The 12,500-nt window shown below is 38.1% G+C and overlaps 1 protein-coding gene across 7 annotated transcripts in view; it reads left to right on the top strand.

Moving 5' to 3' along the window:
• Nucleotides 1-12,500, top strand: part of CUL5 (cullin 5) — a 33,762-nt gene continuing 21,262 nt past the window's right edge. For 4 of the 7 annotated variants that reach the window (XM_075140043.1, XM_075140041.1, XM_075140042.1 and 1 more), the window contains exons 1-4: nucleotides 6-316; nucleotides 7,054-7,163; nucleotides 9,482-9,581; nucleotides 10,948-11,124. In XM_075140043.1, coding sequence (XP_074996144.1) covers nucleotides 293-316; nucleotides 7,054-7,163; nucleotides 9,482-9,581; nucleotides 10,948-11,124 — 411 coding nt within the window. In that variant the 5' untranslated portion in view covers nucleotides 6-292. Of the gene's footprint in view, nucleotides 317-7,053; nucleotides 7,164-9,481; nucleotides 9,582-10,947; nucleotides 11,125-12,500 lie in introns of all 7 variants that reach the window. The other 3 variants (XM_075140044.1, XM_075140046.1, XM_075140045.1) reach the window with 3 other exon arrangements.

Below are 12,500 nucleotides of genomic sequence, written 5' to 3'. Positions count from 1 at the left end.
ATGGAGCCGGGGCTGCTGCCGAGCGCCTCCTGCGCGGACGCCGCCATGAGGCTCTGAGGGGCGGCTGCGTGCCGAGGACCCAGCCGGTCGCGCTGCGGAGCGCCCCGAGCCTGGCGCCGGCCTCGCCCCCGGGCAGGGGAGCCCAGCGCTGCGGCCGCTGCTACTGCCGCCGCCGCGGGTCCGGCCGGGCGGGCGGGCGGCCAGGGGCCATGTAAAGCGGCAGCGGCCGGGGGGAGCCGAGCCGAGCTCGGGGAGAGGAGCCGCCGGCCGTGGAGGCCCCGCGGGGGGGATCATGGCGACGTCTAATCTCTTAAAGGTGAGAGCGGGGCCTGGCCAGGCCCAGCGTGAGGAGAGAGGCGGCGGGGGCCGGGCGGCCGGGACTGCCCCGCCGCCGGCTGGGCCCTGCGGGTGGCTGAGGCGGCCGGGCCGGGCGGCCGGCGGGGGCAGGCCGCGGGCGCCGCTCCCCGAAATTGCCGTTCCCCGGGCGCGGGGGGGCCGGCGGCCCTCCCTCAGGTGAACGGCCTTGGCGCCGCGCTGGGCGCGGGACCGCTGGCCTCGGCCCGGCCCGGCCGGTGGCCTCTTGGGTGCCAGCACCCCCCTCCCCCCGGGCTCTCCTTTCCCAAACACGCGTCGTTGGGAAACAGCGTTGCGTCGTGCTGTTAGACAGGGCACGGTGTCGTCCCTTTGTTTATTTAAGAGGACCTAGGTGTGCGGAAAATGAGTTTCAAGTTAAACAAAGAGTTGAAAAATCTCTTTGCGGTGGGCAGGTGTCGTTATTTGGGTTGCCACCGTATTCCAGCTTTTTTGTTGACTACAGTTTTTCTGCAAAGAAAAACTCCTGGAGGCCTTTCGCCTACGTTAAGCAGCTTTGCTTTTGTAGTCAGATGTTTTCAAGCACTTTCCCGGTGTTTGATGACAGATGTCAGTCGCCCCAAGCTGCTGCAGATTTGAACAGAAGTTTTCAGTGTGACAGTCCAGTATTTGAGCTCAGGACTGTCTGTCCTGATATTTGCGGCATGTGTGTGGAGAAGACTGTATGTGGCCTTTGAGGCCGTGCCAGCACACGGAAGACGGGCCTACTTTAAACAACTGTTACTAATGCCTCCAGTGTGTGTTTCTAGAACATCAGTGTAGTTAGGTTGAAAGGCCTGGGGAAGGCTGTCTGCTCAACTTTATCAGTTAGAAATTTAAAATATATATAAATACAGAAGTATACATGTGTTCAGCACTATGTATTGTAGTTAATAGTTAATTAATTATGTATTGTAGTTAAACGTGGTTCTGAAGAAGTGCTGCTTACATTTTAGCAATCTGACCTATTTTGCATGTATAGATTTGGCCCAAAACTGCTGGTTGTACTACTCTGAGACACTCAGTGTGTAGAAATGAGAAATAATTGATAGACTTGTTTCTTCCTGGTATCCAAAAAAAGGTTTTAGTATTAAAAAGATAATTTTTCTTTTTGAAATCTTTCTTGAAATTGAAATGTAATTGAAATGAATTTTAATTCATTTCTCTATATTTTTTATGCCTAAGTGGGTAGTTAGATTTTTAAGCAGATGAGACTTAAATAAAAATCTAAAATCGAAGAATCCAAGTACACTGGTGAAAAAGTAATGTCTTTTTGTGGAAGAGCGTGGTTTTAGACCAGGGCTCAGACAATTTATCTACTTGTTAATGTTTTAGTCCATCTCTGCTGTATGTTTAAGGATCTCTGGAAAGACCAGTGCATGCTTTGATGAGAAATGTGGTTGTAAAGCCCATAGTAGATAGAAGAAACATAGGCCTATGAGATTTGTCAGCATTCCACTTTAGCGGTTTTGAAAGAATAATAGGTGTACAGTAAGTGAAAATAGAGTCAAAGGCCTTGATTCTGCGAGATGACTCTTGCTGAACTGAAGCCTTTGTGTTGGCTAGTGATGTTTTTGCAACTGCCCTTTGAATCGTTAATATTTTATATTGACAACAAGATACATATGCACAGTGTGTTTTAGGAAAAATGCTACAGAGATACCTATTCTAAAATAGGCTTTTCTGGTGACTTGGAGTGTTTTTAAGCACTATAACTTACTAATTAGTGAGTTTTCTAAAGACAATAAAGTATGAATCCTGCATTATAAAAGCAAAGATTATTCAGTGATTTGACTTTGGTTTATAATGACACAATAAACCAATGCAAGAATTGGAACTAGATAAGGTCTTTTGTTCCCCAATTTTGCTCATCAGAGTGCTCTCAGAGAAGCAAACCGTTGATTCCAGGTTAGTGTTGGTTGGCAGTGTGTTTGAGGCTGTGAAACGTACTTCTGCTTTAATGTTTAGGGAAACAAAAGCAATGTCTCGGCACAGTAAAAATCCCTGGTTAAGAAAGGAGAGGTGTTAAAATCTGTAAGGTTTTTCCATATCTTTTCCAAGTAAGCCTGCATAATCAAAACTAAGTTGGGTTTAGGCAGGTCTTGGTTTTGCTAGGATAAACAGGAACTAAGAGTTTTCTCTGTTTTTTCCCCGTCCTCGTTCGAATTTCTACATAGTTGAGAAAATGAAGTGAAATATTCTTTTCTTATTCTAGTAACAGATACTAGCTGAATCCAAATCTGACTGACTGTCATAATTTTAAAGGGCATCGTTTAAACTCCACTAGTGCATAGTTTTCCTAATTGCAAATTAATTTTTTAGTGAGAAGCATATTCTCAGCCTTCTTTAAATGCGAAATTAGAATTGTACATGGACCAATTGTATATGGAATCCTGGTGAGATACAACAAATTGTAATGTGATGAAAATATCGAAGTACTTAGTGACAGACAGCCGTTATGTGGTAAGCTAGTGTGTACCCTACTTGTAGCAGACTGCTCTGCCACGTTGAGGCCATGGCTTTCCTGTAGGTGACTGAGACATTACTAGCTGAGTCTCCTAGAGTTTTTTCTCTCAACGTACATGTGACTCTGGCACTTTTAAAGTGGTGCTTTGTTTCAGGGGTGTGTTGGACTTGTAACCTGTTCACTTTGCAGTGACAAGGTAGTCTAAACCAATTCACTCACATGAAATGAAGATACATGAGTTTTTCTGCAGTTTCTGGAACAGAAAGCACCTCAGCTTATTGCAGCACAAAGAAAACCTCTAGCTGTATCCATGCTAGCAGATCTTGACACTTCTGTAGAGCTTTACTGGAGCTGCCAGCAAATGCAAGAGTCCGTCCTTGCACGATGAATTGCAACTTGAGTCTGGTGTTAGGAAGGAAGAAGCAAAGAAAGCAGCAGATTTTCCGTAGATGTAGGTAAAATGAGAACCGTTATTTTTCTTTGCATTGGTTTCAACTTTTTTTTGATCTCGCGTCTCTGTCACTGACAACTGGAAATATATCTGAAGTTTTTGAATTCTTCGACTCAAAGTACATATTTCCAGATCTGTATTTTAAGTTTGTCTGTTTCTTCCTGGCTATTTCCAATTAGGATATCCTTAAGAAGTTAGGGAATGTTGCACACTAGTTAGTTACATAGCAAAGCTTTTCCTGCGGCTACTTTTCTGCTTTGTGTAGTAACTTTGCTATAATCATTACACTGATTTTTTAGAGCTGCTGGTAGCAGAGATTAATCAGACAGTGAATTTTCAAGCTTATTTCAGTCTAGGACCTCATATTTTGTGCTTCATCCCTCTGTGAACTAGCCTTAATATATATAGTGTCTGAAAAGGGTGAAGTAGTAAAGATGAAGATGTTACTCATATGTAGATAAGATGTACAATAAGATATAGAGGATGTTGTTTTTTTACAGAACTGTTTAAAGCATCTGTCAGAGATCAGGGCTGAATTTGTAGAGTAAATATATAGAGTACACAGTAAGGAGAGCTGAATGTCTAAATAGACGTTTCAAGGTTCAGAGGGACAGTAGCGTGGAGGTCTTGTTATATTGCCTTGCCTTGTTATATTCCATGTTTATTTAGGCTCTTATACCATATTCTGTGCCTGCTTCTGCTGTTCTTTTCTTACACTTGCTTACTGTTAAGGAGAGGAATTTCGTGTATGTGATAATACCCAAAATCAGGAAAACTGGTTAGTGGAACAATTCCACTTGCATCATTGTACTAATTTTACATAATATCCACCAACATAGTCTGGGAGGCTTTTTACCTGCTAAATTATTGCGTTTATGTGCTTATGCATAGAAGTGAAGAACAGGAAAAAGTAAGTTTGAAGAGTAAAGTTGTAGTATATATTTCAGTATAGTGTGTGAAGTAGTATATATTTCAAGTAAAGTTTAGTGTTAAAATGGAACTTTAAATCTCTGTGGACAACTGTAGTGAAGTGACTTTCAAAATGTAAAATATTTCATAAGTGGAGTTATTTTTCAAAGCATTAAATTTTAAACTCCTAGAATGGTCACTTAGGGTATGGCTATCAATCATAATCCATGTTTTCTGGGAAGATTTGGTAAGTGGAGTAATTTTATTTCATCAAAGGTGTGACTTTCCCTCCTACTTACCTTTCCTTGGGATCTGTGGTTTGAGGCAACAAGATCAGAAAGAAAAGTTACCCAGGAAATACTGCTCAGAAATTGCATAGGTTTGTGGGTGGCTCAACAAAGTGGGAAATGGGTTCCTCGTGTTGTCTGGGTCACTGGTGTATGTGTGACTTTGGTAACAACTAAGAATTACCACTGTTTGACCTCCTCTTCTACTATAAAATTTGATTTTCTCATGCATTAGTAGGCGTAGAATTAATGAATGTGAATGAGACACAGTAAGTGGTATTATGCACCCTTTCTTCTTGTAATTTCAGTGCAAGAGCATAAGATTAATGGTCATGGAAATCTGAATCTATCTAGAAGATGTTGAATTGTTTATTGAAATTAAAGAATAGTTTAATTGAGTGGAATTTTTAATCCATTAATTTTATTTCCTCTTCTGCTTAATTAAGGAATAAATGAGGAAGTGTGGGGGTTAAAAAAAAAAAAGTTTTACTCCTATATATAGGAAACAAAGTTCTAAACTTCCCTAATGGCATTTTCTGTCAAGCTTTATTTGGGGAATTCTTTTTAAGTCAGTACATGTTCGTTACAAGTGGATATGCAGTTTTTACAACTGAAATGGAGTTTTACATTAGCACAAATTAGGTAATCACAACCTAAATCATATAAACACCAGTGTTTGCAATTTCTCCCTCACCCTGTTTTACAGGGAAACTAATCTTATTCACAAAGTTAGAGCATTTGGTTTTTTATCTTCAACTGTTTTCAGCAAAGGGCTGAATTGCACTTCTCCAGAATTGCAGAATAGGCTTTTTACCTTTTCCAGAAAACTTATGGGATATACTCTGAAGTTTCACCCCAAAGGAAAATTTTTAAGGAAGTTGGTTTTACTTACTTTATAATGCCTTTTCTGGAACTTCTAACTGTTCAGCAGCTGGTCTTTCAAGTTCATTATCCTGCAAAGAGGGACTGGGAACAGAAATATCTGCAAGTAGAAACTAATCTTTTTCACAGGAATAGGAAAGATTAGAGCAACTCATCAAAGTTTAGGGAGTAATTGTAAAGCTAGCTCTATGTGGGGGAAGCATGTAGTTGATGATTTTCAAAGATGATGCATTCAAATTTTTTTTTATTTATTTTTTTCTTTACAGTGGAAGAGAACAGGCAAAACTGGCTGTCTGAATTGGAAAACAATTTCTTTTTCTATTTTTTCTTTTTTATGTTGAAAGAATTCTAAACTGTATCAAACAGGGTCTGCTTCCGTGAAACCCATATTCAGTACCTACCACAGTGGTTTGATAATGCTGTGAGGCCTCCAGGTGCTGTTGCTGTAAAAATAGTTACTGTGATGCCTGTTGCATCTTTATAACTTGAAGATGAGACATCTTTGCACTTAAGAGCAGCAGGGGATACAGTTTCCAAACTGTGCTTATTCTGAATATTAAATAACAGATTTAACTGTAAATTTCCATGTAGAAATTAATCAGAGGAGATGGTTGAGAGAACATGGCATGCTGCTTGTGCTTGTTTATCTGTAGAGATGTTAGTGGCAGAACAGTGCACCTGTCAGAATTTCAATTTGCTGTATTTGAAGTGAATTGCATCAAATGTAGTATTACTAGCCGAAACAATGATCTGTTCAAAAGTAAACAGTGCCAGTGCATTGGAACATAACACTGCAGATAACCAGTAATCTTTCTTCCACAGAACTCTCAATCAACATTTTTTTTAATTGTGGGTTTTCCTTTTTAAAATGTGGAGCTGTAAGCAAATAGGATTACAACATATGCAATAGAACAGTTATTTTTCTCTCTTTTTTTTTTTTTTTTTTTAATAATGGAAGTCAGCCTGTATCCTATAGTGAGATTTTTCAGAATAATCAGAATGATATGGGAGCACTTAATTTCTTTAGTTTTCCTCTTAATTTGTATCATAAGTTTGAAAAAATTCACCTTGGATTAGATTTTTCAGCACGATGTAAATCATTTTTATCTGCACCAACTGTAGTCTCGGCCGTCAAACTGCCTATGGTCAGTTAACCCACAGGAAGGGAGTCTGTGATACATTACTCTGCTTCCTTCCTCCCTCTTTGTTGCTGATGCCAAATGCACAGTGGGGAAAAAAAAAAGGTATGTGGCAGCATCCACAGGTACTATTCCTGATTCCTGGCTGCCATTTTGGTAATGGTAATTTATTCAAGATGGGTTTGCAACTCTGCCTCGTGACTTTCATTGCATGTATCTTGGCTGGGGTGGTGAAGCTGACCGAGCATCATTCGTGTTGTCCATGTATAACTCCATTAACAGGTGAAGAACACTTGCTAGAACTTGTTGCATTGTAACTAATGTAGTGAATAAAGGAAGAAGTTGTCAATCTGCTTCTCTAAGAAACAAGTAATAGCTCTGTCACTTTTTAAAATAATACTTACTGTGAAAAGTGTTGTTCAGCTATGGTGTTGTAGCTCAAATGCTAGCTTATGAGACAACTCTGAGAAGAAGATATTTTTACGTTAACCGCAGAAACTGCAATCCTTAAAGATAACTTTAAATAAGAAACTGTTTTATTGACAATAATTTTTTTGTTCATTTTAGAATAAAGGTTCACTTCAGTTTGAAGACAAATGGGATTTCATGCGCCCTATCGTTCTGAAACTTCTTCGTCAGGAGTCTGTCACAAAACAGCAATGGTTTGATCTGTTTTCGTAAGTAATTTTTTAGTATCTTACATCCTTCTGCATAATGGGAATACCGTTATGGTACTACTTCTGATATGACAATGACTATGTGAGAACACACAGAACAAAAGTACTAGTTGAAGTTTTAAGTGGTGAGTGTGCCTACATCGCTGTAAATGTGCAAAAGTAGAGTTTTGCTGAGATTCAGATCTTTGCAAATAGGATGGAGAAAGAACAGCAGAGCTTTTGACTTCAGCTGATCATTATAGACAAGTTTTGTACCTGCACAAAGCTTTTGTTAGAATTGGGGAGAAAATGTTGTTTACTGGTTTGGCAGTAAGTTCATTGAAAGGCAGTTTGCTGAATGTTACATTATTCTGATTTGAATGGCTTTCTTCTAAAATAACTTAAGAATGCTACTGAAGTAACAGGGTAATGCAGTTTAACTGGTATAATTTGAATAGTTTTATACCCTACGAATAATATATATACTATTTTTCAGACAGTGTTTGCATTATTGTACTTTCTAAAAACCCAGCCATTTTCCTTCTTCCAAAAAGCCGGAAGTTGCTTCCTGTTAGGTGATTTTTTTTTTTTTTTCCTAAAACGTATCGTGTGACCTTTGCCAATGTAATATGGAAGTGAGTTACAACATATATATTGAAAGTATATCTAAAATAATCTTTGTCTCAACATAGTTATTTTCCCTCAAATTGTAGCTTAAATCTGCAGCGTCTCCTTCTGCTTTTTAAAATCTGTCGCAAAAGTGTTTTTTATTTAAACACAGTGTTGTTGCAGTCTGTATCTTTATTGCTCTCTTCGATAAGGACAGTGCAATGATTCTTTTTACACCCATCTTACCTGTCACACTTTTCTGCCAACCGAAAGGAAAGGTAGTTTATCATGTAATGAGTTTTAATATCTTATGATGTCACGGCTGTAGTAGTTGCCAGAAACATGGTGTAGTTAAGGTACAAATTCAGTTCTGAGTCATTGCTTTCATTTTTAATAATTAGTTCAATAAATCTGCATTGGTATTGAATTTTTCCATTTATTATTTTTCTTGTAGCTGAATTATTGAATAGAACTTAAGTAACTTTATGGCTAAATTGTGAGGATATTGAGGGAAAGGAACCCACTCTCCTAGGTGCCTATTTTTGGACAGTGCTCTTTGTTAAGCTTTTTAATAAAAATTTAAAATCTGTAGGTGTCTTCTGCCTGCCCTCTGGGTATAATTATCCAGTATTGCTTTTTTCACTGCTGTCAGGAAACAGTGGCATTTTAAATACAGTAACACCTTTTCTGCATGTGAAAGTTGTGTAAGTCTCACAAGTTAGGTAGACCTCTGTAAGTCCTGGGCCAGCACCTTTGATCTGTGTCAAAGGAACTTTTTACCTTTTAAGGTTTGCTTTTTCAGTTAAACTAAAAAAGAAGCTTTTGTATTGAAATAACTGTATTGATTTAATAGGAACAAAGTCATACATTTAGATTATATAGTTGCTTTCCTGCAAAGATGTGGCCTTATTATTGAAAGGAGGAAGAAGAACCAGAAGAAGGTAATGAGTCAAAAAAAGGCTTGCTAGGCCATATTATATATGATGTATGGTTAGGAGTGTAACTTGTTTTATTTAGTCTTTAGTATGGACGGAAAATAGGAATTAAGTTACACTTGCTGGTCTGCTAGGAAAAACAGGAATTCATTTAAATGATGATTAAAACTCCTTAATACAATTTTGCTTTGCGATGCTGTTTGGTAGCTTTTCTGCAGTGGGGTTTCAATTTAAAATGCTACCACTGTCATGAAACATTTAAGTGATCTTATTAAACTAATTAAAATGTCTTTTAAATTACCTGATGCCCCTAAGCTCACATTTCTCACAAGGAAGGTCTGTTTCTGTTGTAGTGCTTGGATTCTGAAACTGTGAGTGAAGGCTGCATATTAATGAAAGTATTTTAGAATAATATGGTCTGAGTAGTAATGCTTCTACTGGCAAGTGATTTCTGTCTTTGTCAAAGAAAAGCTTTAAAAATTGTCCTTATGCAATAAGGATTATTGAATAGATACTGAAAACAGAATGGGCTTCTGCATCTCCTTCTTGACTATAGCCTTTTCCTAGATAGGTTGCTGTTACTTCCTTCCAAGACTTTCTTACAGCTTCGTTCTCTTCTCCAAACATGTTTTCTTGCATGTGTCACTGGCATCTAGCTGTGTATTGTTTGACAACGATGGATAAAAAGTGTATTAATTTCTTAAATGTACTTAAATTATGACTGTTTAAACCTCATACATTACAGAATTAAACTTTGAGTAGCTGTTTCTAAAAGATGAATAAATTGTTTTCTAGAGATGTACATGCAGTTTGCTTGTGGGATGATAAAGGTCCAGCAAAAATCCATCAGGCTCTGAAGGAAGACATCCTTGATTTTATTAAACAGGCACAAGCAGTAAGTTTTTAACGTTTCATAACTTCTATTCATATCGTTAGGAAAATAACCAAATAGTTCTGACTTTCATTGGATCTAAATGGATTGCTTTTATGTTTGAGATTCTGTGATGTTCTGGAGATCATAATTACCCTGTGAACTTCTATTGACAAAAAGAAGACTTAGCCTTGAGCATTTGCTCATTGTTTTCTCACAGTCCTTGAAACAGGATTGGGCAATGATTTTTGTGTTATGTTAAAAAAAAAAAACAGAACAAAACACAGCATTATTTTTGTTTATCCAACAGTACTTATGGAATCTTCTTCCACTTGAAAACTTCTTGAGGCAAAATTTTCTATACGAAATTACTGTCTGAAAAAAAATGGTTTGTCTAGCTTCAGTGCTATGCTGACATGTTCATGGATGGCTTTAAAATAAGCCATATGTATGGCATACTAGAAATATCCGTGCTATCGACTCAGCAAGCTTAGCTGTCCAGTTCTATGGGCTTCCCCCCAAACATTGAAATCACCAATAGATTCAAAGGAAATTTTTGTGTTTACACAAAAAGATGTTTTCTGTAATAAGACGTTTAAAAGAGGGGGTGGTTGTGAGATTAAAAAAAAAATTCTGAAATCCCACAACAAAGGTTTGGAAAGGAGAAAATGAAAGTCTCTAAAATCTTTTTTTAGTGAAGAGGTCTACACCGCTTAAAGGAAAATAGTTTCTTATATAGGCCTTTGTATAACCAGGCATATAAAGGCTGATTTTTAAGTTCTATCAGCTTGTTTGCTTATATGCATAAATGCTATGCTGAACTGAGGCCTTCGATATGGTCTGTGTTGGCTGTTCTTTGAGGAGCACCTTCTTAGGCACTATGATAGCCATTGTACAGTATAGTTGTAGTTTCCAGGCATTAATAAAATATACATGTTAACTAGCTGTCTGGATCTAATGGAAGGTTAGTAGATGCCACTGAATTAAACTTTTCACTGTATAGAATATAACATAGTCCTTACATAGTCCTTTTTTTTTAGATATGGTTGTACCAGTACATGCCTTTGGACCAAAGGTTTTAATCTTTTTGACTTGCACATGGCTTAAAAGAAAAAAAAATGGTTCATTTGGAAAATTTAAACGTACTGACTACTTGTTTGCTATTACTTTTGTTTGCTATTTCTTTACCCTTTAGAAATGGTCCATATGCCATGGGTTGATAACTACTGCCCTAAACTAAATGGCACTTAAATATGTAGACTTTCTTATTCTGATATATCTATATATTTGAATTTTATATGGGGAGTTATTTTCAGTATAAGCAAAGTCAATCCATATTTTGTGCAGAAACTTTTTATAAATGACTTCCTCTTCTCCCTCCCTCCTCCAGAGAGTGCTGAGTCATCAAGATGATACAGCTTTACTAAAAGCATATATAGTGGAGTGGCGCAAGTTCTTCACACAGTGTGATATTTTGCCCAAGCCATTTTGTCAATTAGAGATTACTTTAATGGGCAAGCAGGGCAGCAACAAGAAGTCTAATGTAGAAGACAGTATTGTTCGAAAGGTAAGTGATAGGTACTAAGAGTTCTGTTGCACACTGTTCTACCTACAGTAATAGTATGGGTGGGATTCTGTAGCTGAAGATAAAATTGCACCAATCATGTAATACGACGCATCACTTGGCTTCAGTGTGAGGGTCAGAACAACCCTGCAACTTTTTTTTTTCTCTCCACAATAATTTCACTCTGTTTCTCCAGTTTTGCTTTGGCTATTAACAGTTTTGTTCAAGTGATTAAAGCACTTCTTTGTCAGGCTTTGGGTTTGTTTGGGGGTGTTTTTTGTTGGGTTGTTTTTTTTTTTTTTTTTTAAATTATGACTTGAATCCTGGGGTAGGAGGCAGTTGTAAATTCGCCTACTGTTTCTGTACTTGTGAGTAGCAAGTGTACTTGTATATATAAGTGAATAGTTTTTCTACTCCTAGTTTATTTCCCTAGGCCAAGATCTTAACTGGGGCACATCTCTGCATTTTACAAATGACCAATTAAATACTGTCATCTGAAGTTAAATATGGCTATTGATCTCCTAATTTCCCCTTTTTCCTCCAAACTGTCAGTCATATCAATGAAAAGATTGGACATGTAGAATCTTGTGAATATGATCTTTTTACTATTTCATATCAAACACCTAGAGAAAGTCTAAAGTTTTGAGTATGGAGTGCTCAGTGTTCTGAGTCCCATGAATAATGGTCCTTGAAATTGCTTTAGTCTTTTATTGTAAGAATAACAGAGCATATCGGTTGTAAAGTGTTAAGTCCTGTAGTTTAATGTCATTTTATCCCTTTTCATTGCAGAAAGTATCTATAGGGAAATGAAATTTCTTTAGCAGTCTTTCATTTGGTACTGAAGACCATTTTAACTGTCTCCCCATCTCCAGGATGGGAAGAACAAAATAGGTCGAATGCATTACTTTGGGCAAAGTTTTTTTTCTTCACCCTCCTATTTTGACATCTGATCCTCTATACCTCTTGAAGCAAGGAAGAGAGAACAGCAGTGAAGAGAGGGATCACCACCTCAAGTTACCTTTTTTGTTCTCATTGTTTGTTGGAGAAAGCATGTGATCTTATTAGGCTCTCCATGATCTGGCAAACTTGAACTCTTAACTCTGCTGTATGTAGAAGGCAGGAGAACTAAGAAATGAAAGAAGAAACAAGGTGGAGTGCAGAAACTAGTGAGGAGAAACTGGGAGAAAGAACTGGTGTCTAACAATTCAGATTTTGTGCAGGACTGAAGCTGATGGAGATGTGTCATATCTCTCATGCAGTCCAGTTAGGACCATCTCATGATTGGGACATCAAAGCCCAGGGTCCCCAATCTATCTTACTATTTCATATTCACTGCTGAAGGTCATTTCCTGTTTCTGGTATCAATCTCTGTAGTTTTC

This window comes from Calonectris borealis, chromosome 1 (assembly GCF_964195595.1).
Source record: "Calonectris borealis chromosome 1, bCalBor7.hap1.2, whole genome shotgun sequence".
NCBI classification, from domain to species: domain Eukaryota; kingdom Metazoa; phylum Chordata; class Aves; order Procellariiformes; family Procellariidae; genus Calonectris; species Calonectris borealis.
Note: the sequence above shows the minus strand (reverse complement) of the source record. Positions and strands in the feature narration are given on the sequence as shown.